Consider the following 24,020-nt stretch of genomic DNA (forward strand, 5'->3'; position numbering starts at 1 on the left):
GGTGGCTGGGCTATTTACCTGAACCCAGAAGGCTGCATAAGAGGCCCAGGGACTTGTACTTCACCTCTGGGCTTGTCATTTCATCTTCAAGGAGCTTCTGTAAATTTTGGATCAATTTGGATTCTTTAAATGCATCTTTGATAATTTCTGCAAAGAAAGAGGTGACCTGCTGAAAATCCTCTGTGAAATACTTATATTATGACTAGCCGGACTGTCCTGGGCCCCATGGGACTTAGCCTCCTCTACAGCTGTTACAGGAAAGCCTGGAATGAAAAGGAGAGCTTCTTCAACTATCCCTCATTCTTTAGCTTTATAATGGGGTTCTCCTGCAAGTAAAAGAAAGCCATTTCAGGGAGAAGACTCCAGGGTAGAAACTAAAACAGAAAACAAGAGGCCGAGGGCATCAGGTGTCAGAGACTTTCATCTTGGGACCTTCGGATCACAGCTCAAGAGCTGGAAGGACAAGGAGGGCCCGCATGGCACAGTGGAATTGCTTATGATTTGGAATCAGATGATTTAGGTTCAAATCTTGGCTCGGCTGCTTGCTAGCTCTATGACTTCTTTCCGTCTCAGTTGTCTCACATGTGAAAGGAGGCTGTTGGACTTAATGACCTCAGTGATCCTGTCCAGTCCTGAATCCAGAAATTCATGAGATCATCTCGTCTGAATGCCCTCCTTTGACAGATAAGGAGCTGAAGCCTGGAGGGGGGAGGGGATTTCCCCAAGGTTCCCTAGGCAGTAAGTGGCACAGGTCCTCTGAATCCCCATCCACAGGGCTCTCTACTTTCCAGTGCTGCTCTAGTGACGAGGGATAGAGGGAATCACACTCAGACCAAAGCCTAGAGTGTTTTTTTTTCAGAATCATAAATTGTTAGAGAGGGAGGAGGACATCGGCTTTACAACAAAGACACTGAGGCCTCTGTGTCAGAGCCAGGACCTGAATCCAGGTCTCCTCACTCCCAGTCTAGGCCTCCTTCCAGCACACCATAGTCAGGTGTAAAAAACATTGATCTAGTGTGTGAAGGTTCACAAAGCACTTAACATGGGTTATCAACCTTGGCACATAGGTGCTATTAGTATTCCCATCTTACAAGTGAAGGGACTGAGGCTGAGAGCATTTGAGTGACTTGCCCAGAGTCACCCAGCTAATTAGTGTTGGTGGTAGGTTCCAAATTCATGGAGCCCTATATCTACTACACCCCTTAGAAGCGAGGCTGAGGGCCAGTTGACTGATGATGCTGTTTCCTTTAAGGGAAAAGATGTGAGAATGCAATCTCAGGTCTGGCTTGGGCAGGATTATTACAATGGCCTAAAAGTCCTCACTTTGGGCTGTCTAATGTTGCCTTCCCTAAAGAATATTGGTGACCCTCTCAGGTACCAGACAGCACAAATATTCTGAAGTAAGCCTAGCATAATGTTTGGCATATAGTAGGTGCTTAATAAATGCTAGTTGAGTATAAAGAGACTAAACAAACTGTGTCAGTGATTCTGAGGAAAAAAAAATTAAAAGACCTTTGAGGGTCTGTGGACTTTTAAAAATTCTTGTCTGGGCAGCTGAGTAAATTTCTGATCCTTTGCTTTTTTTATTTAAAAACCTCCCTGATGATTGACAGGACACAGCTGGGACCTATCAACCCACATGCACATTGATGAGCTACCTAAATTAATTGCTGAAGCGATGGCCAGTGCTATCAGAGCTTCATTCTGCATGATGGCGTGCTCACTGGTTGTCATGGAAACAAGGTGCTTCACTCCCTGGGCTTCCTGAATGGCTCTTACCACTTCCTGTTGGAAAAGGATAGAGAAAGGTTTGCCTCAGAATGTGCTGTAACCACAGGCTCGGTAGGGGAAGTGGGATGGAAGCAAATGACAAAAGGAGAGGACCGAATAAAACTAATACCTATAGGATGTGCTCTGGACCATGTGGAATCTGAGTCGGAAAGGAGACCTGAGGGAGCATCTGGCTCAGCCTCCTTTCTTTTAATTTTTTTTTTTTTTAGTGAGGCAATTGGGGTTAAGTGACTTGCCCAGGGTCACACAGCTGGTAAGTGTTAAGTGTCTGAGGCCGAATTTGAACTCAGGTCCTCCTGACTCCAGGGCCAGTGCCCTATCCACGGCGCCCCCTAGCGGCCCCTCAGCCTCCTTTCTTGTATAGCATCCCGGGTATTAGTCATCCAACCTATGCTGAGTCATGTCATTTTATTGTTGGGAGAGCTCTAATGGTCTGAAAGTCTCTCCTAGGAGAGATGGGTATAGACCCATCCCAAACCTGCCTCCCTGTAGCATCTGCCTCCCAGTCCTAATTCAGAGGATCACAGTAAGTAGCAGAGTTAGAAAGCCTCTTAGAGGGGGCAGCTAGGTGGAGCAGTAGATAAAGCACTGGCCCTGGATTCAGGAGGACCCAAGTTCAAATACATCCTCAGACACTTGACACTTACTAGCTGTGTGACCCTGGGCAAGTCACTTAACCCTCATTGCCCCTCCAACCCCTCCCTCCCCCACAAAAAAGCAACATAAATAAACAAACAAGAAAGCATCTTAGAGATCATTTAGTCCCATTCCTCACTTCATCCCAGAAGGAGATTTCAAACTTCAATTTAAGGTGATAGATCTAGAATTGGAAGGAATCTCAGAAACCATCTGGTCCAATTGCCTCCTTTTTACAAATGAGAAAACTGAGGCAGTTTAAACGACATGCCCAAGGTCAGGCAGTAAGTATCCGGCAATAAGTATGACTTGAAACCTGGTCTCTGATTCTAAGTGTCACATTTTAGTTACTTTGCCTGTCTGCTAAAATATTCATGTATTAAAAAAAATATTCCCCACTTTAGCTGTTGTTCAGGGTAAATGGTGTAACTGCCACTGAGGTGATCAGAGTGGCAGAGACAGCTTGTCCAGTGGCCTGGGACACAGTCTCACTGATCAGCTGTGGATGTGAGTGGAGGTGTCAGAACACCTGGTGGTGGATCCAATAAGGTTACTCCTTGTTCTACCTGATATTCTTCAGGGTGAGACACACCCCACCTGTTTAACTTAGTAACCCTTTTCTAGAATAACATGCTAAGTTCCTTGGAGGAGATGTTTTTACCATTTCTTATCCTTATCCTCCAATGGACATATTCTAGATTGTCCACGTCAAATGTAATACCTAGAACTGGACACAACATTCCTGATGTGGTGTGGGAACTGTATATACTTCCATTAGCATATCTCAAGGGCTGCATGGATTCATTCCTTTAATATTTGGATAGCTGTATTTCAGTATACCTGATTTCATTTGGAATCTTAGAGTTTACTTTATTCATTTAAAATTATGATTCCCGGGACAGCTAGGTGGCACAGTGGAGAGAGCACCAGCCCTGGAGTCAGGAGTACCTGAGTTCAAATTCTGCCTCAGACACTTAACACTTACCAGCTGTGTGACCCTGGGCAAGTCACTTAACCCCAATTGCCTCACTAAAAATTATGATTCCCCTCCCGACTCTAGATGAGCTCCTTGAGGGTAGGAATTGTCTTTTGCCTCTTTTTGTATCCCCAGTGTTTAGCACAGTGCTTGGCACATAGTAGGTGCTTAATAAATGTTTCTTGATGAATGGCTATTATTCTGAGGAGTCCATAGGCTTCACCAGAGGTCCATGTCACAAAAATGGTTAAGAATCCTCAGATTTAATGATGATTAGAGAGCATTTTAAGGTTTGCGAAGGGCTTTACAGGCATATCATTTGCTTCTCATAATAAGTTGGTGAAGCAGTAATAACAAATATGAACATTCCCCTTTGACAGATGAGAAAAATGGGGCTTAAAGAGATTAAGTGACTTGCCCATGATCACAAAGTATTTGTTGGATGTGGGATTTGAAGATGGGTCTCTTTGTCTCTGAGACCAGAACTTGATCTACTACACTATCCTAAATAAAATAAAGAAATATGGTATGAGAAATATGCTTGGTTAAGCCCCATCTCCAGTTCCTGCTCTCTTGAAGGGACTACATGGGGTCTATGGTAAAAAAAACAAAACAAAAACCAACCTTTGAGCTCAAATGTTTCAAAAGCAGAGTGATTTATATACCCAGGAGTCAACGCACTCTGCAATGAAAGACAGTTGTGGCTTCCTGCCGATAGCATGCTTTAATTAAACATTTCCCTAGCCCCAAGTATTTTCAGGATGCTTTGCAATAATTAATTAACTATTGACTTGAGCAGACCCAGCCTGTATAACAATGATTAGTGCTTAACTTTCTTCCAAGTTGTATCATCAATCCTTAGAAATGTCCCTGAGAGGAAAGGTTGGCATGGAATTTTTACCACTGTTTTACAGGTGAGGGAAACTGAGGCACAAAGTGGTTATACAATATGGCCACCTAGTAAGGAGGTGGTAGGCATGAGAATGAAACCCATGGAGCAGAGTGGATTGAATGCTGGATTAGGAGTCAGGAAGACCTGGATTTAAATACTACCTCTGATATTAGCTGAATCACCCTGGGCAAGTCACTTAGGCTCTCTGGGCCTCACCTTCCTTATCTGTAAAATAAGGGTCTTAGACTAGCTGGCTTCCAAGTCCCCTTCAGTTCCAAATTTATGATCCTTTAAGTCTATCCTTAGCTTTATCATTGGCTAACAAGCAAAAGGTGTGACATGGAAATGGTGAGCTGGGAAGGATATGGATGTGTTTGAAAAGGAAGGTGAGGTTCGAATAAGTCTACAACTTGAAATTTGTTCAAATTTGAAACAAAAATTATTATTTTTGTGGGTGGGGAGCAGAGAGGATTCCTTCAAGGGTTGGGAGAGAAAGGGAGCCTAAGAGAGGGGCTCTCCAGCAGTAGGACCCTTGGGTGGTAGTTGGCATCAGAAGATTTGCTAATTGAGGATTGGGGATGACAGTTACTAAGGAAGAAGGCAAAGGCACTGTTTGGGGGAAAGGTGTACTCTTCACCCCAAGTTAGTGGCTTGGGGTGAATCCCTCTTGACCCCATGTTAATAATAGCTAGGGTTATAGGCTTAGAGCTAGAAGGGTTTCTTCCCCTCATTTTGCACATGAAGAGCCTGGGAGGAAAGGCTGAAGGAATGGGTGGGAATTCAGAATGAGGAGACTCAGAAGGAACATCATAGTTTGTTTCCATGTGCTGGAGGGCTGTCATCAGAAGGAGGGATTATGGAGTCATGGAAGGAGCTCTGGAGCTAGAAGGCCAACATCCTCACCTTACAGATGAGGAAACTGAGGCCAGAAAGACCAAGTGATTTGCCCACATAGATACTGAGTTTCAGAGATGGGCTTGGAAGCCAGGCCCTACAGGACTATAAAACCAATGTTCTTTCCATGGTACCATTCTTGCTTAGATGGGCTCTGTCTGGTCCTTAGATGGTCTCTGTCCTGGGAGCCCTGATAGGTGGAAACTGTAAAAAGCTAAATTTAAGCTTGGTATAAGATGGGACAGGGTAAACTTAAAAATTTTTTTTTTCGGGGCAATGAGGGTTAAGTGACTTGCCCAGGGTCACACAGCTAGTAAGTGTCAAGTGTCTGAGGGCAGATTTGAACTCAGGTCCTCCTGAATCCAGGGCTGGTGCTTTATCCACTGTGCCACCTAGCTGCCCCCAGGCTAAACTTCTTAACAATTAGAGGTATATGAAAGTAAAATGGGCAGCCTTGGAAGATAGTGGGTCCCTCCTCATTGGAGGTCTTCAAGCAGAGGTTGAAAGGTCACTTGCTATGTAGGTGCTAGTGGGGATTCTTTTTTCAGGCATGTATGGTTGCTGAGGTCCTTTCCAAATTTGAAATTCTGCAGACAGCTTTGCCACATGTTCTCAGGGAAATGAAGGTTCCAGCAGCCAACTGGAGCTTGGGCAGAGTCTTGAAAACTCGTCAATGGAAATAATAGTTTTTGATTGATCCCCTTTCAACCCACCTCCCAATTCTGCTGTTTTCCTGACCACCTCTCACCTGGGACTTGCTGTGCCTCAGGAGTGAAGCTAGAAGACGATTGGCTTCCCCTTGGACACCTGCATGCTCCTTGGCCTCACACCACTGCACTAGCCGGTTCAGCAGAGCTGGATCCTGGCCAAGGGTTTCTGCGGCTTCCACTGGCAAAGCAAAGACTACAAATTGTAGGTGACTTGGGGCACTTGGGACAGGCCAAGGATGAACCTGCCAAAAGCTACCCTTGGGGATGTATCCCAGGTGTTTCCACATCCCAGACTACTGGTGTCCTCAAGCTTGGCAGGCTCTTTCTACTCATGCTGTATTTCCTTGGGCCCAAAAGAGAGAGCCAGGAGTTTAAGCCAAAACTGTACGGTCCCATCCGTGTCCCTGTTACTAGAGTCCACAGACTTACCTTTTCCTCATTCTGCCCATCTTCCTCCCCTCACTCCCCTCACCCAACCCCACTGATCATCTGCCAGACTAATGAATTTACACTAGATAATACAATTAACTAATTTAACAGGAACTTGTTAAGAGACACATGTTCAGGAAAATGTTAATGTTCCCCTGCCAAGCTAATTAAGGTCAATGGCTGCTCTGAGGAAGTAAAACATGAGGCAATTAAAGGTGGGAAGACTATTTGTTTCCTGTTGCTGTTGGAGGAGTCCGACTTTGAGACAGATTTTGGTGGTAGCTGAGATTCTCTACTAAGGAGTAGTTGGTTGTGATATTGTGATATTGCCTGGGAACACTCCAGTTGGCCTTTGGGGGTGATCTCGAGGCCGAATACTATGCCTTCAGTTTACAAATCCCCTCAGGGGTTGGCTGTCTTTAAGTACTGAAGGTATACCTAATCTCTTGGCTGTCGCTATATTAAAACCCCAAGCCTCTTAGGCTGAGTGACAGTTTTAATGCATCTGGAGACCCGTGTTTCATTAATACTCTCATATCCCCATAAACCTTAACAAGAGGCCATACCATGGCCTTCTGGTTATAGAAAATTCCCAGAAAGAATAGCCAACCCAGGCTCGGGATACTTGACCCTATCCCTTTTGGTGACTCATGAGACTTTTGGGATGGAGGAGAGCCTAGTCCCAGCTCTTTCTACTCTGTTCAGGAGCAAGTGGAGCTCAGCTGTTCTCTACCTTGGCCATCCATCAACATTCGAAGTGTTCCCAACAATTTAAACTGCACTGGAGGCATCTCCGACCTCAGCAACATCTGTATCCGCTCGGCCACACCTTCTTCCAGCATCTGTACTTTGTTGATCACTAGAGAAGAGAATGGAAGAGAGAGATCAACAGACTTCCTTACTGCTTGTCTGTTTCCCTCAGCACTCTCTAAATTGGACTTCCTGCTTCCTCTAGTTATCCATGGAAGCTTCGATTTGGCTTGTGGGGCTTTGAGGCTATAATAAGTCGAGCCCCTCCTGAGCACAACTATGGAGAGGCAGGGTAGTGTTTAATCCAAGAAACCTTTATTAAGCCTCTACTATGTGCCAGGTAGGTGGCTCAGTAGATAGAGCACTGGACCTGGAGTTAGGAAGACCTGAGTTCAAATCCAGCCTCAGATACTCCCTAGTTTTGTGACTGTGGGCAAGTCACTTAAGATCTACTTGCCTTTATCCACCGGAGAAGGAAATGGCAAATCATTCCAGTATCCTTACCAAGAAAACCCCATACAGGGTCACAAAGAATCAGACATGACTAAAAAAAGGATTAAAAAACATTAATGTGCCAAGCATCTTGGCATAGTGGAGATGAAGCTGGGCTCACAGTCAGAAAGACCTGGATTTCAAGGCCCAAATAAGACACGGAATATCTGTGTGCTTCTGAGCAACTTACTTCTCGATGCCCCAGGCAGCTCTCTGAGATTGACAGAATCTCACTCAGGTTTTAAAAAAATAAGGTGCTAGACTTGGACTAGAACAATAAAAAATTAGTCTTTACCCTTAAGACTTTACCCTGAAGAATAGACACAAAGGCATATGTATGTATACATATACATATTTTGTTGTTGTTCAGTTGTGTCTGGCTCTTTGTGATCCCATTTGGTGTTTTCTTGGCAAAGATATTAGAGTGGTTTGCCATTTCCTTCTCCAGCTCATTTTACAGTTGAGAAAACTGAGGCAAACAGAGGTTAAGTGATTTGCCCAGGGTCATGGCATGTGTGAGGCTGGATTTGAACTCAGGTTTTCTTGACTTCAGGTCCAGTGCTCTATCCACTGCACCACCTAGGTGCCCCATATACCTTTACACACACATATAGAAGCATTTTGGAATTGGAAGGGCACTAAAAGCTAGAAGGATCTAGAAAGGTCACTTGTAGTAGGGGGATAGTATTTGAGCCTTTAAAGGAACTTGGGTTTCCAAAAGGCCACAGTGAGGAGGGAGATCATCCTGGGCGTGGGGAACAGTTTGCAAAGTGCTCTGCACATCTTAACTCATTTGATCCTTTTATAACAACCCTTTGAGGTGGGTGCTATCATTATCAGCCCCATTTTACAGATGAGGAAACTGAGGAACACAGTAGTTAAGTGTCTTGCCACACTAGTTGTTGTTGTTTGTCCTTCATTCTCAAAGAAGATGTCATGCCGTGCAGTGAATTAGATTGAAGTGAGGGAGGGCTGTGCAAAGTTAGCAGCCTCACTCTCTCCTCCAGAGCCATCTGGTTCCAGTGGCAAGATACACATCAGGAGCACTGGAGATGCCCCCGGATGTTCGAGGCAATCAAGGTTAAACGACTTGGTGACTCAGATTCTCTTGATTCCAGGGCCATCATTCTATCCCACTGCAACACTTCACTGCCCCCCCACCTAGCTAGTCAATATTTGAGGGAGGATTTGAACTCAAGTCTTCCTGACTCTGAATCCCTCACAGAATGTTAAGGTCAAAAGGAAACATTCATCCCTCTTATTTTACACATGAAGAAACAGACATTGGAGAAGTATAAGGTCTCACACAGAAAGTGGCAGAGATGGGAAACTGTGAAAGCTGGGCATGTGTGTACCCTGTCAACACTGTGAATTTTTTGAGCGGGGTTTATGTTCCAGCTCTCCCCCTCCCCTCCAATGCCAAGTATAGAGTGAAGAGCAGTGCATGAGGCTGCCTGACTGCCTCTGTGGAGCACACTCTTTCTGGCCCCATTTTTAGAGCCCCTATTGTCCCAGGCCCAGGTGTTTCCTTCCTGGCTACCCCTGGTCTTGTCATAGCCCATGTTCTTTTCCTGGGGAATCAGCATTCAATAGAGTTTCCCTCCTAGGGCTCCTAAGATCCCGCAGCTGACCGAGGAGCCCAGACCAACTAGGAATGATCCTCTTTTTTTTTTTTTGCTATTTATCTATCCTTCCGTCCTTGGGGACCACAGCTGGAACCTGGTTCCCTCCACTGCTGCCCAGCATCCCTAGGTGGCGGCCCTGGAACTACTCACTGGCCTTTGATCAATTAAAAGCACTTCTTGTGGGCCTCGGTCAGCCTCCAAATGTATCTAATTGATTTAATTTTATTCTCAGCTCAGCTCTCTTTCAGTGTTGGCCTTTTATCTCTTTCTCTTTCAAAGTGGGGTGGGGAAGGCAGTGCAGATTCAAAGCCTAGAGCTGAATCTGGGGCTCAGCAGGGGCTCCCCTGCTGACACTTTTCCTGGTTTTGATGTTTGCTGTTGAGGTGAAGCCCAGGAAAGCACCCCAGTATTTTTTTGGGGGGGGATAGAATAGCCTTCCCCTCCTCCTTCCCTCCCTTCCTCCCTCCCTGTTCTTCTAAGTGACTCACAGATGTTGTGTTGGTTTGTTTCTTTTTTGAAATTTCCAGGTCCTATAATTAGGTTCCTCCCCCCGCCCCCCCCCCCCGACCCGGGTATCCTGTGGACATGGAGAGATTTCTCTTCCCCACCCTTCCTTTCCCTCTGCCCTTCTGCTGGCTGTCTTTCCGTGTCCTGCCTCAGCATGTTGGGGTGGGAGGGATGTGTGAGAGATCTTTATTTTTCTCCCTCCAGGGTATCCCAGCTGTTTTACGAACCCAGGACCCTCTTTGCCTACCCATGGCCCTCTAGAGATCTGTGTATGGCCATTTGCCAGGGACTCATTCAGAACATCTACCCAGTATTATCATTGCCAGTCATTCTCCCCATCTCCACCTCGTAGGTTCACTCTTTTTGGTCTGTCATCGCTGCCATTTTCTTTTCCCCTGTGCACACCTGATCATGTCTCTCCATGTCTCCAAGGCCTTCAAAGGTTTCCTACTGCCTCCTGAATGAGGTTCAAACTCCTGACATTCAGGATATTCAATGCTCTCTGCCAACTGGTACCTCTCATATACTCTGTGCTTGAGTACTTGCTTCCCTGGGCACACACCTGACATTTCTTGGCCTCCTCGACTTTGTCACGCTGTTTGCTATGCCCCCACCCCTCCTGTCATCAAGCCTAACATTCATTGAAGGCCCAGTTGCTCCTTCCTCTGGGAAATCTTCCCTTATCTACCCATTCCTGCTTCAGAATTTGCATAGCACTACTATGCAGATTCCTTTAGCTACATACGTATGTCATATACCCCTTTTTAGATTGTAACCTCTATGAGGGCAAGGACAGTATCTTCCCTCAAATTTATATCTCCCCCAGTTGCTAGCCCAGTGTCCTTTAAGTGCTGGTTGAATGAAAACTGCTGAAGTTGAAGAGCTTTTACTGGTAGGAGAGAGATATATAAGAGCTTAAGAATCTTTGTTCTATAGCTCAGGGCAAGGGACTCCCTCCACCCCCTACTCAATCAAGGCCAGCAGCCCTGGACCACTAAGAACCAGGAAGCCTGGGTTCTAGTGCTGGCCCTGCTTTCTACCGAGATGTCACTTAATCTCTTTGGAGGCAGCCTGTTTTTTTCCCATATCTCTTAACTGAGACAGTCACAGCTGTCCAAATCAGCCCATAGGCCCTCAGCAAGGACCTCAAGAGACAGTGGGTGGGGACTCACTTTGGAAGCATCTAAAGAACTGTATGCATAAATGAGAGGGCTACTCTTTGTGTGGCTTATTAATGTCGAAGGAGAGTCCCAGGACTCTATCAAAGAGAATGATATTTGTAAAGTACTTGGCATGGGGCCTGGTACATAGTAGGCATTTAATCTATCCTTGTTCCCTCCCCTCCCTCCATCTATCACCTGGGGAGGGAGAAGCTTGGCTTTTAGGTTACGGACCTGGGCTGGGAGTAAGGCAGAACTCAATTCTAAGACTGCCTTAGGTGCTTATGTGGTTTGGGATCCTGGGCAGGTCATTCAAACTCCCAGTCTTAGTTTTCTCATCCCCTAAAATGGTAAAGATAATAATATTTGCCTCATCTACCTCACAGGGACATTAGGAAGAAAGCGCTATACAAATTTTAAGTGACTATCTTAACAGTATAGGTGTAGGACATATAACTGAGGCATTTGAGTATGTCACTAAATGCATAATCTCAGGTGCATTTAAAGAGTTGGAAGAATGTTCAGAGTCCAAACCCCTCATATGATGAGGAAACTGAAGGAAGAGGCTCAAGGAGGCTCTAAATGAGGGAGGTATGAGTCTAAAGGGTCCAGAATCTGGCCAAGATTTGGACATCCTCCAGTTTGTCCATAGATAGTCCTTGCTGAGACATGGCATTGAACACCATACTCTAGATGTGGTCTTTCCAAGGAGACTCCAGGAAGACCATCACCTGCTGGTCTCTGGAGGTTGGACCTCCTCTTAGGCAGCCCAAGATGACATTAGCTTTCATAGCTGTCATGTCACACTCTCATGTCTCCTCATGGGGGGGGGGGGGGCTAGCTTCTCTGCCTAAGCATATGGCTGACCCAGAAGCAGGTATTATGATAAGACTGTGATCCTTGCTCTCAGCCTTTGCTTTTGAACTCAAGAGATCTAATTTCTGTTGTGAAGGAGTGGTGAAGGAAAAAGAACCCCTTCTGGATGAAGGAGAAAGAACAGATACAGGACCTGGAAGCAGAGGACCTGACTTCAAATCCGTTTTCTGACATTACCAGTGTAACTTAGGACAAGATACTTTATCTCCCTAGGTGTCAGTGTTCTCATCTAGAACATCGGGGCACATAGCCTCCAAGGTGCCTGCAGGTTCCAGATCTATGATATTAGATCAGACACTTGTCGCCAAGGGGGTTGACCTCTTTGCCATTTTCTCTCCAAAGAGCACGAACTCTTTGAAGCCAGAAAAAAAGGTCTTAATTTTTTACTACTTTACTGAAAAACACTTATTAATGGGTGGGGTGTGAGGTACACCTTTGAGAAGGAAAAACAGAGGAATTGAGGGAAAAAAGGATAGAAAAAAATGAGTGACTATAAGGCCTCAAAATTCTTCCATTAGGGATTCATTCATTCCTTGGGGCTAAATAGAAATACTCCTGAAAGACTAATATACTAAACCGGAGTGCTACAGGGATGAAAAAAAACAAAAAAACACCACCACCAAACCTTAATGATGCGGATGATGATACTAACCCCTTACATCAGCATTTGATTCTCTTTATACTTTCTGGTGAATAGAACCTGAGACTCAAGAGCTAGAAAGACCTACTTTGAAATCCTGCCTCAGACACTAATTAGTTGTGTGACTGTACAATTCAATTCACCTCTCCCAGCCTCAGTTTCCCCTTCTGTAAAATGGTAATAACAGCATCTCTTTCCCAGGGTTGTTGTAAGGATCAAATGAGATGAACATTTGTGAAGTGATTTGAGAATCTGAGAGCCCCCTATAAATGCTACATAGTATTATCTCATTTGGTTCTTATAACACCCGTAGGAAGAAGGTGTAGCACCTTATTCCAATTTGCAAATGAGGAAAATGAGGCTTAGGTGAAATGACTTATTTGGATAATGACTGAACAAGGACTCGACCACATCTCCCGACTCTCAGTCTACTGTTTTTTGACTATTGCATGTGGTATAGATGTAGTCTGTGAGTTTTATCTCCAACCGCTTGAGTGTCAGAAAGCACTGAGGGAATGGGGAAGGGTCCCTACCAGGAATGGCAAGGTTCCGGAGGGCACTGAGGGCTGCGTGCTGCACTGTCACATCACCATTGTCCACATGCTTTTCCAGGACATCCAGGAGCTGATGTACCACACCCAGTTGTACCATCTTCACACAGTTGCTGTCTTCAAGGGTAGAGACAATATGGGCCAATCAATATTTATTTATTTATTTATTTATTAAGCATCTATCATGTGCCAAGCACTATGTTAAGGGCTTTGGGATACAAAAAGAGGCAAAAGACAGTGCTTGTGCTCAAGGAACTCACATTCTAATGAGGGAGACAACAAGTAAACACATATGTACAAACAAGCTATCTATCTATCTATTATATTATATATATATATATATATAGGATAAGTAGGAAATTATTGAGAGAGGAGGCACTAGAATGAAGAGGGCTTGGAAAAGGCTTCCTTGTAGGAGGGGATAATGAGTTTACTTCATTTTTTTCCTCCCTGTCAGACACAACAGTCTAATTCAACAAATTTTTATTAACTTCTCCCCTTTTCTAGACATAGCATGTAGTGCTAAGTGTTGGGAGAGATAGGAAAACTAGATGTCTCCACCCTCATGAAGCTTATAGTTTAGTAAGGAGATATTGTCAGGGTTTCATGACAGGGGACCAAGGTCCTTTAACCTCAGACCCATTCCATTCTCCTCTTAGGGATACTGGTTTTTTTTTTTTTTTCAGATTTTCTAATTCTTTCAGGCTTTCTTCTAATTCTCTAGTCACTTCCTGGCTATCTCCTTACTTCTATAACTATAGCCTCATCTCCTACCCTTATCCCCCACCCCCTACTTACCATGGACCTCAATTTTTTCTTCTGTATAATGGGAAGATTGAGTTGGACCTCAAAAGGTCTCTCCCAGCTCAGTCATCTTTGGCTCCTTACTCTGTCACAGGTACTAAGTAAATATTCCTAAACTACAGGTCTGCCATGTCACTTTTCTGCTCAAGAATTATCACTGGCTCTAGGATCAGATATGAGAATCTGTTTGGCATTTGGTGCAGTGTATAGCTCTGGGACTCAGAAACTTATTAGCTGTGTGACCCTGGGCAAGTTACTTAACCACTGTTTGCCTTAGCTGCCATTGGACAGGCTGTCCCCCGTGCCTGCAATCCTCTCCCTTCTCACCTCTGCCTCTTGCAAACTCCAGCTCACTCCAAGGCTCAACTCAAAGGCCATCTCCTTCAAAAGGCCATTGGTACTCTGCCCCAATCACTACTTGTTTTTAAAGATATATCTCTTATGAAAGCAGATTGTTTTCAGAAAAAAGCAAAACATGGACTGACATGAATTGATGCTGAATGAAATGAGCAGAACCAAGAAAACATTGTAAATAGTATGGACAACATTGTGTGATCATCAACTGTGATAGACTTAACTCTTCTCAGAAATACAATGATCCAAGACAATGCCAAAAGACTCATGATAGAAAATGTTCTCCACATTCAGAAAAAGAACAATGGAGTCTGAATGTAGATTGAAGCATGCTATTTTCACTTTTTTTTTGAGAGGTGGGGGGCAAGGCAATGAGGGTTGCCCAAGGTCACACAGCTAGTAAGTGTCAAGTGTCTGAGGCCAAATTTGAACTCAGGTCCTACTGAATCCAGGGCCGGTGCTTTATCCACTGTGCCACCCAGCTGCCTCTTGTTGTTGCTTTTTTGTTGTTGTTTATTCTTTCTTGCTTTTTCCCCTTTTGTTCTGATTCTTCTCTTACAACATGACTAATGTAGAAATATGTTTAACATGATTGTAATATATAACCTATATCAGATTGCTTGCTGGCTTTAAGAGGGAAGAGGGAAGGGAGGGTGGGAGAAAAATTTGGAACTCAAAATCTTACAAAAATTAATATTGAAAAAAACCTTTACATGTAATTAGAATTTTTTTAAAAAATAAAAATACATTAAAATATATCTTATGTAAACTAACCAACCTTTGAACATATATCCTTCTAATAGAATGCATGCTCCAAGAGAGCAGTCTCACTTTTGTATTTGCATTCCTAGTTACCAGTGCAGTTCCAGACACTTAGTAGGCCCTCAAGAAATGTTTATGAGCTTATGATCTCTCTTTCTTGGATCCCATAGGGCAGGAGTCTTTGAGCAGCCTTACCATTCCTGGCAAAGTTGGCAACAGCCAGGGCACCAGTCAGCTGCATCTGGGCATTCTGGGACATAAGCCAGCTGCTGATCCTCTGATAGACAAGGCCAGTTCCATTAGCAAACAGTTTCTGCATAGACTCATCTGTAAAGGGAAGAGGTGACAGAAAGAAGGGGATGTAGGAGCTGTAGCCAGCAGTGTCTGCTCACAGGCTGGAAGGTCCTAGAGTCGGGGATGGGCCTGGTCTCACGTGATCTGAGTTTCCAAACTGAAAGGGGGTGGCAAGGGGAGGGGGAACAGAGTTCATTTTAAGGGATAGGACTTTTCTCCCTTGTCCATCACTGTACCCACAAACTGCCTATCAGTATCTCAACTTCCCATCTGCTTGCTTCCTTTAAAAAAATCCATCCATTTATACTAATTGATATAGTATAAACTTACTATTGAACATTGAAACAACTGCTTAATAACTATTTTGTGTAAAGTGATGATAATTTCAATGAATAAAATATCACAACAAATTTTCAACTATTGCCCCTAAGTCTTCATCAGGATTCTTAGTTTATTTACTGCTTCTCATTCATTTTTTTCTTTTTAAAAATTAATTTAATTTTCAGTTCCATATTTTCTTCCTTATTTTTCTCTCTCCCTCAATACATTGAGAAGGCAAACAGAACAAAGTCTATTACAATATATATAGTCATACAAAACAAATTCATATTGCTTTCTCTCATTTAACAACCCAGAGGAAGATTATCAGTACTAAATTGTGGACCCAATGAAGTATCTTAGTTCTCTATCAAGCATTTCTTTACCTTAGATAAGGTAAAAATCTGTTAGACATTAATAGAGGTCTGTGTGTTTGCTAAACACTAATCTGGCGGAAAGAACTCTGACTAGGGAGCCAGGAGATAGGGGATTTAATCCTAGGTCTGACACAAATTTACCTGATGCCTGGGTAAGTCATATTACTTCTCTAGGTCTCCATTTCTGCATCTATCAAATGGGCATAATAATATCTGCTCATCCTCGTTTACAGATGTTGTGAAGATCAAAGAGATCATGGATACTTTCAAGAGTAGAAAGTACTATACAAACATGAGATGAATTTATTAGTGTTATTAAGATGAATGAGATGCTGGAAGGTATGATAATTGAAAATTTCTGAGAAACAGAGTTTCTGGGTAAATAAGTTTTAATAACTTCATCTAGAAATCAGTCAACAAAATAGGCTCATTGTTCTCTTCAGAGAACAAAAAGACCAAGCCTGTTGAACCTTAGATAAGTATACTGTCTTTTGAAAAGGGGTTGCACATGAGGGTGGAAATCAACTCTGATTGGTTAACAAGTAATGAGAGAATGAATATAATAATGAGAGGTGGGCTGATTCCAGTGAAGGCCTTGGGGCACATGACACTGAGTACCCAGTCTTGGTTAAAGAGACTTACGATATCTATCTCGCCCTCTCCAAAAGGGAGAATCTCTATTTTCCCCGGGCCTGAGTAAACACAATGAGCAAGAATCCACCCATTCACCTAAACTTAGAATTTCTTTACACTCTTTGATTAGATCTTAGCCTTCCTGGCTGGGTAAGTCTTGTCCAAGATTTCCCACAATGGTTGATTTCTGGATGATGAAGTGGAAAAACCTTTAGTCCTAATTCAATTATTGTTTATTAATATATAAAAGAAATAATCATTTCTCTCAAAGGTAGTAAATAATGAGCAAAAGTGGAAGGATTTTATATAACCAAGAAATTAGCATCCTCCCTCCTAGGACAAGGGAAGTTGGAAAGAAAAGCATCCCAGTGAGGTCATAGCTTCAAAATGTTGGGGGCTGGGCAAGGGATGTTAGAGCCATGGAATGTCAGAGCTGAAGGGGTGCTTAGGGGTCATTTAGTGCACTCCTCTCCTATGCCCCCGTTTTACAGATGAGAAAGCTTAGGATCAGAGATAAAAAGAGACCTGCCCAAAGTCACATTGTAAATCAATGTCTGAAGTCAGGACTATAATCTAGATCTCTCGACCCCAATGGTTGCTTGAATCACACTACTTATTGTCCACTTTCTGTGGAAGTCAGATTATTTGCTTTAGTAGATAAACAATACCTAAACAAATAGGGGAAGGTTTTTGTCATGGGGCTGTAGAGACAAGCCCATAAGGGTTTTATCCCTTGCTGTTGTTGCTGCCCTGTCTGTTCCAAGTCCAGTGGTGACTTTATCTAGGCCTCATCCAGATGAGGAGACTCCCCATTCCCATCCTAAAATGCTTTTGCAGAAGGTAAGAAACTTGTGGATCCAAGGATAATGAACTATTTTTTTTCCTTTCCATGGAACTGGATTTGAATACAACAAATCTTGAACCATCCCTAGGACAATGTAAGTAAGATTCATTCTTTTTTTTTTTTTTTAGTGAGGCAATTGGGGTTAAGTGACTTGCCCAGGGTCACACAGCTGGTAAGTGTTAAGTGTCTGAGGTCGGATTTGAACTCAGGTACTCCTGACTCCAGGGCTGGTGCTCTATCCACTGCACCACCTAGCTGCCCCGAAGATTCATTCTTTATTTCCTTCTGGGGGAAGATCAGGGTTAGAGGAGATGTTGAAGCTATCCAAGATGCCCTTTGGCAAAACTATGAAATCATAGAAGATTTTGTTCATCCCTTCCCCCTTCACCTTTCTTGAATTTCTCCCAGATTCCAAGTCTCTCCTGTTAGGGAAGTAAGGGATCTAAGAAGTTTGTTCACACTGAGATATGAGTTAAAATGGTTGTTTTGTTTTGGAGGGAGGGAGCCTGGAGAAGGGAATGGGCCATGGAGAGAATAATGCTGAATTTACAGGAATAAATATTGTGGAATTTCAGGCTTCACGCTCCCCTCTGAGTGGGAAGACAATGGGAGGGGGTACAGGGGAGGTCTTTTGGAGGCTGTCCCTGCCTAAAGCAGCTAGTTTGGGTCAAACTTGAGAAGAGCCGGGCAGTGGGAACCTTATGAACACTATTTTTTTTGAATGTATATAAGGGGAGAAATAATCTGCAGATTCCCCAGAGTGGAATCTGACCCAGAAACAGAGCAGAGTTTACAAAGCGACATGTGTGCCATCAGCAGATGGCTTCTCCCAGCTCCCTGGCTGGGGGTGGGGAGGATGTGCAGTGGAACCCTGGGCTCCTATGCCTCCTGCAAGCCTGCATCTGGCCCCTTGCCTTACCTCCCAGGAGTAGAGAGATGACAAGGTCTGAGATGGTCTTCAGGATGGCTGCAGCCTCCACCTCTGAGCTGTCCTGGACCCTCTGCAGTATCTCCACAAGGGCGCTCTGCACATCTGCTTCCACCAGCTGCACTTTCAGGGAATCTGCCAAGGGCATGCAAGGTTTGCAAGGTTTTATTTGGGGGCAAGGGTGGGGAGGAAAGGGAGAGAGTAGAGGGCAGAGGAAAGAGATAGAATTGGGAGGATTCAGGCATCCAGAAGACCTCTCCGCTGGTTAGCAGATAATGGAGACAACTGGGAACAAAGCCAGTGAAATGCCAAAGGAATGGTTGCCCAAGAGATTTCTGTGAACTCCTTTTTGGGGTCTATCCTCCTCCTTCAAAGGCCAGTATCACTTCTTTCTTCCCACATAGAAGTACTGGCTTAAAATGTAGTATACTTAACATAACTTGATACCCTAGACCAGGGCTTCTTAAACTTTTTCCACACGTGACCCTTTTTACCAAAGAAATTTTCACGTGACCCCAGGTATATAGGTATAAAAAATAGGCATACATAACCTTTTATTGTTACCAAGTTTCCCATGACCCCCATGTTCAGTTACATGACCCTATAAGGAATTGTGAACCACAGTTTAAGAAGCTAGGGTCTGGATAGTGAGTTTCTGAACTTAAAATTTCTTTTTTGATCATTGTATTTCAATATAAATTGTTTTCTTTTTAATCCTAGGTATTTTATTTTACACATTTGAAAACATTATTATGGGAAGCGGTCCATAGGCTTCCCTAGATGGCTAATTAGGTCGATGCCCCAAGACAGGTTAAGGAGCCCTCCTTTAAGATAATACAGAGTTCAACATGAAAAAAAAAAGGAACATATAAGATGTGGGCTAAGTTTAGGCAACTGCTTGGACAGAACATTTTTGTTTTGGTGTCTTATAAATATAGTGGTATCCCAATGTCTCATCAGTAGTCCTCTCTTGAGTATTCCTCATTGATGTTGGGAACATTTACACTCCTGGGCTCTGTAGCCCTTCTCTAAAAGAGGCAGTCATGGCCTTACATGGTTACTCTGGGCCTCACCATTCTCTGCCAACAGCTGAAGGATCTCAGTGACAATCTCCAGTCTTTCCTGGTTCTCAGCCCTCCTTAGCTGCCTCACCAGCTCCTCTGCTGCTTTGGTCTTGCTGAGGGCCTCCTTAGCTGTATCTGGGGGGAGAAAATTGAGAGATCCTGTAACTAGTGGGCATATTTTCAATGAACCATGGATATGAACCACATCCTGATAAGGCCAAAACATTAGAAGGTCAGAACTGGGCTCCCCATGATTCCTCTAGCCCAGAAGTCTATTTCTGAAGAAGACATTATGCTACATCCCAGAGGTTTAACTAGGGTTAAGCAATATGGGGAGCTACCTAGAGCATAATAAAAGTCTATGTAGGGGCAACTAGATGGTGCAGTGGATAGAGTACCGGCCCTGGATTCAGGAGGACCTGAGTTCAAATCTAGCCTCAGACACTTGACACTTACTAGCTGTGTGACCCTGGGCAAGTCACTTAACCCTCATTGCCCCACAAAATAAAAAAGAAAGAAAGAAAGAAAAGTCTATGTGACAAATGATACATAGAAGTCATCTTATTTTTGTTTATATCTTTTGTTTTTATGTAACATTTATTTCCAGATACATCTCTCCCTTTCCCCATCCGGAGAGCCATACTTACAAGGGAATCACTTTAAGTATTATGTTTTATAAATATACAAGAGAGGCAGTTGGCATGATGGTAGAGAGCTGGCCTCAAAGGCAGGAAGACTTGGGTTCTAATCCTGCTTCTGACACATTCTGGCTGTGTAATCCTAGGAAAGTCATTTAACCTCTCAATGTTCTAGGAAGCCTGATAATAATAACAATAATATTATTAATAACTAGCATTAACATCAAACTTTAAGGTTTGCAAAGTGCTTTATCAACATTACCTCACTTTATCCTTACAACTACCCTATGAGTTCTGTGCTATTATTATCACCCTTATTTTACAGAGATGAAATGAGTTGCCCAGTTTCACACAGCTAAAAAGTGTCTGAAGCTGACTTTGAACTTGTCTTCCTGAATCCATATCCAATACTCTATCCATGACTCTACCTCACAGACTATAGTGTAGCTTCAAACTATTGCCTTTAAGACTATAAAAATTGAATAGAAGGCATAAACATGCTTTGATAAAGTACATTTTTTTCATTTGAAAGTTCCCTATATCATGAAGTCACAGATGCATTTTCCCCTTCCCCATAAAGTACATTTCATTTTTTTTAATTATTATTTTTTTTTTTGCGGGGCAATGGGGGTTAAGTGACTTGCCCAGGGTCACACAGCTAGTAAGTGTCAAGTGTCTGAGGCCGGATTTCAACTCAGATACTCCTGAATCCAGGGCCAGTGCTCTATCCACTGCACCACCTAGCTGCCCCCATAAAGTACATTTTAATACCAGAAGAATTCCATATATTCCATATATTTATTTTGTGATAAATCAACTAGCATATTTTACAAAGAAAATTTGATTCTTCCAATAGTCAATATCATAGATGGTGAAAAATTCTTCTATTTGTTGCTTTGCCTGGCAGCCTCCTTGGGTAGCCATTCCACTGCATTTCAGGCGCTTCCATGTTCAAACTCTGATATTCCTTTGTTGGATCACAATCTCTTATCATTCCACTCTCTGCCTTGTATCCTCTAACCCTAACCCTACAATGGCTACATTCTCTTCCCTTCTCCATCTTGACTCCTTTGTGAATCAATTCAGCTTTTTACTGTCTTCTTCTCTCAAGTATTCTGATATTGTCCTACAAAACCTCAGCCTTGGATTATTCCCACAATATTTTCTTCTGGTCATGTTGCTGAACAAAGATGACAGAAATCATGAAATTGAGCTAAGTGGGGCAGCTAGGTGGTACTGTGAATAAAGCACCGGCCCTGGATTCAGGAGGACCTGAGTTCAAATCTGGCCTCAGACACTTGACACTTACTAGCTGTGTGACCCTGAACAAGTCACTTAGCCCTCATTGCCCCACAAAAAACAAAACAAAACCACAACCCAAAAAGAACAAAAAAAATTGAGCTAAGTGGATCCGTTACCAATGTATGTTTCATAAACTCAAACGGGCCCTCGCCATGGCAAAGCAATCCTCTTACATCTCTCTGGTCAATTAAGTATCCTATTTACCACAGCTTCTTTTTCAAATCTCTTCAAGTCTCCCACGGTTCCACCTCCTCTCTGACCTCTTAGCTCAGAACTTTGCTCATATTTTACTGAAAAAAAAATGAGGCCATTTTCTGAGAAGTGTCTTTTCTCCCTTCTCATCTCATACCACTCAGATACTTTCTGCAACTATATCCTCTTTCTCCTCTCTTTTACAGGAAGAGGTAGCCCTTTTTCTTTCCAAGGTAAATTCTTCTATATGCACAAATGATCACATTCCATCCCATCTTCTCCAGAAGACTGTGCTCTCTATTATTCCCACTTCCCTCATTTATCTTTGGTTTCTCTCTTTGTACCAGCTGCTTCTCTACTGCCTTCAAATATATTCATATTTCTCCCATCCTTGAAAAATCTTCCTCCCATTCATTTGTAACAGGTAGCTATTGTCCTATATCTTTCCCCCTTTCATGGTTAATCTCCCTGAGAAGGCCATCTAAAATCTATGCATCCACTTCCTTTCCTCTCACTGTCTTCGTAAGTCTTTGCAGTTTGACTTCCAAACTCATCATTCAACTGATGATCTCTTAAGTGCCAAATCTAATGGTCTTTTCCCGGTCATCATCATTCTTCACCTCTCTGCAGCCTTGGACAATGTCAATAACCCTCTTCTTGATACTTCACTCAAGGTTTTGGTGATGTTGCTGTCTCCTGATTCTCCTTCTACATATCTGACCATTCCCTTTCAGTAAGTATCCTTTGCTGGATCTTCATCCAGATTGTGCCTATAACCATAGCTATCCTTAAAGTTCTATCCTGGGCCCTCCTCTCTTCTCCCTTTGTACTATTTTACCTAATGATATCATCAGCTCCCATGGATTCAATTATTTTCTCTATGTAGATGATTCTCAAATCTATTTGTCCAGCCCTAACCTTTCTTCTGACCTTCAGTATCCCATCTCCAACTGCCTATTGAACACCTTCAACTGGATTTCTTTAGACATTTTAACCCATTTGTCCAAAATTGAACTAATTCTCTTTCTCCCTCAAGCCTTCCCCTCTTCCCAACTTCCTTATTACTGTTGAGGGTACCACAGTCTTCCTAGTCACTCAAGTTTGCAATTTGTCATCCTTGATTCCTTAACTCCCTGTCAGCACCTATATCCAATCAGTTTCCAAGTCTTTCCATTTCTACCTTCCTAACATCCATCCAATATGCCCCTTTCTTTCCTCTGAAACTGCCGCAATCATGGTATAGGTCCTCGTCACCTCATGCTTGGTCTATTAAAATGATCTCATTGGTCTTTCTGCCTCATCTCTCCCCGTTCCCATCCATCCTCCATTCAGCTGTCAAACTGATCTTTCTAAAAGCTCAGGTCTAACAGTAGTATCTCCCAATTCAATAAGTCTCGGTGGTTCCTTATTACCCCTAGGAACAAATATAAAATCCCGTGGAGGAGGGGGGATAGGGGCCAGTTCTGACCCTAGAGTGGGAAGAGCCTCACCCCCTTACCCAGGTCTGCCAAATTGCACAGGGCCAACAGGTCCACCCGCACAAGTGGTTCACTTTCTGGAAAATCAGATAGGATCTTGACCAGCAAGGAGATTACACCAGCCTTGACTAATTCCTCCTGAAGTTCCTCTGGAAGACACAATTATAAAATAAGTTTGTAAAAAATGGCATTTGTATTTGGACAGAAATCTACATTCTGCCAAAACTCACTTCTTATCCCAAAAGCCTCTGCTGACAGTTGATCATCAGTTATTTATTAAGCACTTACAATGTTCCAGGCATTGTTCTAGATGCTGGAGATAGAACTACAAAGAATTAAATAATCCCTAGTCTCAAGGAACAAACATGTATGCTACCTGTGAATTCCATACTTGGACTACAAACCACGATAGACTGCCAATGTAAACCCTCTTATAACCCCAACAATCTGTCTACAGTGATTCTATGGGAATTCTCATAGTAGTAGCCTTTGAGCTGTGAAACCCTTCTCCATTTTGTAGTTCTAGGCATTAAGGGATGCACTGATATGGGCTCAGTAGTGTTATTGGGAAAGACTTAGTGTCATCAGGAACAGGACAGATTTCCCTGTCCCTTAAAATGAATTCAGCTCTGCTCCTTGTTGGCATCTGACAATTTTCCAGGAAAAGGAAAAAAAGGATTGGGATGTGGATGGGCAAAGATAATAAAGGCTTCCTCTAGGTTGCTTGTTTTGTTTCGTCAGGAATCAGTCAAAACCTCAAGGGTTATGGCTTTTGTACATAGGGTGGACCACTTAGCACATCATAATGCTAATTCATGAATAATCATTGGTAACTATGCCAGGATCTGTACTAAGAGCTGAGGATGTAAAGACAAAAGCAAAAGAGTCCCTGTCCTTAGTGAGCTTCTATTCTTTTTAAAAAATATTTATTTATTTATTTTAGTTATCAACATTTGTTTAGATAAGATTTCCAATTTCCAATTTTTCTCCCTCCCTCCCCTTCCTCCTCCCCCCCTAGACAGCAGGCAATCTGATATAGGTTTTATATATATATATATATATATATATATATATATATATATATATGTATATATATGTGTGTG

At 43.0% G+C, this 24,020-nt stretch overlaps 1 protein-coding gene across 2 annotated transcripts in view; it reads right to left on the reverse strand.

The window, feature by feature from the left end:
• The window catches only part of LOC122738015 (rap1 GTPase-GDP dissociation stimulator 1-like), an 84,160-nt gene that overhangs the window by 3,040 nt on the left and 57,100 nt on the right, over positions 1 to 24,020 (reverse strand). Inside the window, exons 6-14 of one of the 2 annotated variants that reach the window (XM_043980058.1) lie at positions 22,938 to 23,066; positions 19,317 to 19,442; positions 18,235 to 18,378; positions 15,045 to 15,176; positions 12,912 to 13,046; positions 7,062 to 7,187; positions 5,938 to 6,077; positions 1,659 to 1,785; positions 19 to 147 (exon numbers count right to left, since the gene is read on the reverse strand). In XM_043980058.1, coding sequence (XP_043835993.1) covers positions 19 to 147; positions 1,659 to 1,785; positions 5,938 to 6,077; positions 7,062 to 7,187; positions 12,912 to 13,046; positions 15,045 to 15,176; positions 18,235 to 18,378; positions 19,317 to 19,442; positions 22,938 to 23,066 — 1,188 coding nt within the window. The remainder of the gene's footprint in view (positions 1 to 18; positions 148 to 1,658; positions 1,786 to 5,937; positions 6,078 to 7,061; positions 7,188 to 12,911; positions 13,047 to 15,044; positions 15,177 to 18,234; positions 18,379 to 19,316; positions 19,443 to 22,937; positions 23,067 to 24,020) is intronic. The other variant, XM_043980059.1, reaches the window with a different exon arrangement.

Source organism: Dromiciops gliroides, chromosome 2 (genome assembly GCF_019393635.1).
Source record: "Dromiciops gliroides isolate mDroGli1 chromosome 2, mDroGli1.pri, whole genome shotgun sequence".
NCBI lineage: Eukaryota > Metazoa > Chordata > Mammalia > Microbiotheria > Microbiotheriidae > Dromiciops > Dromiciops gliroides.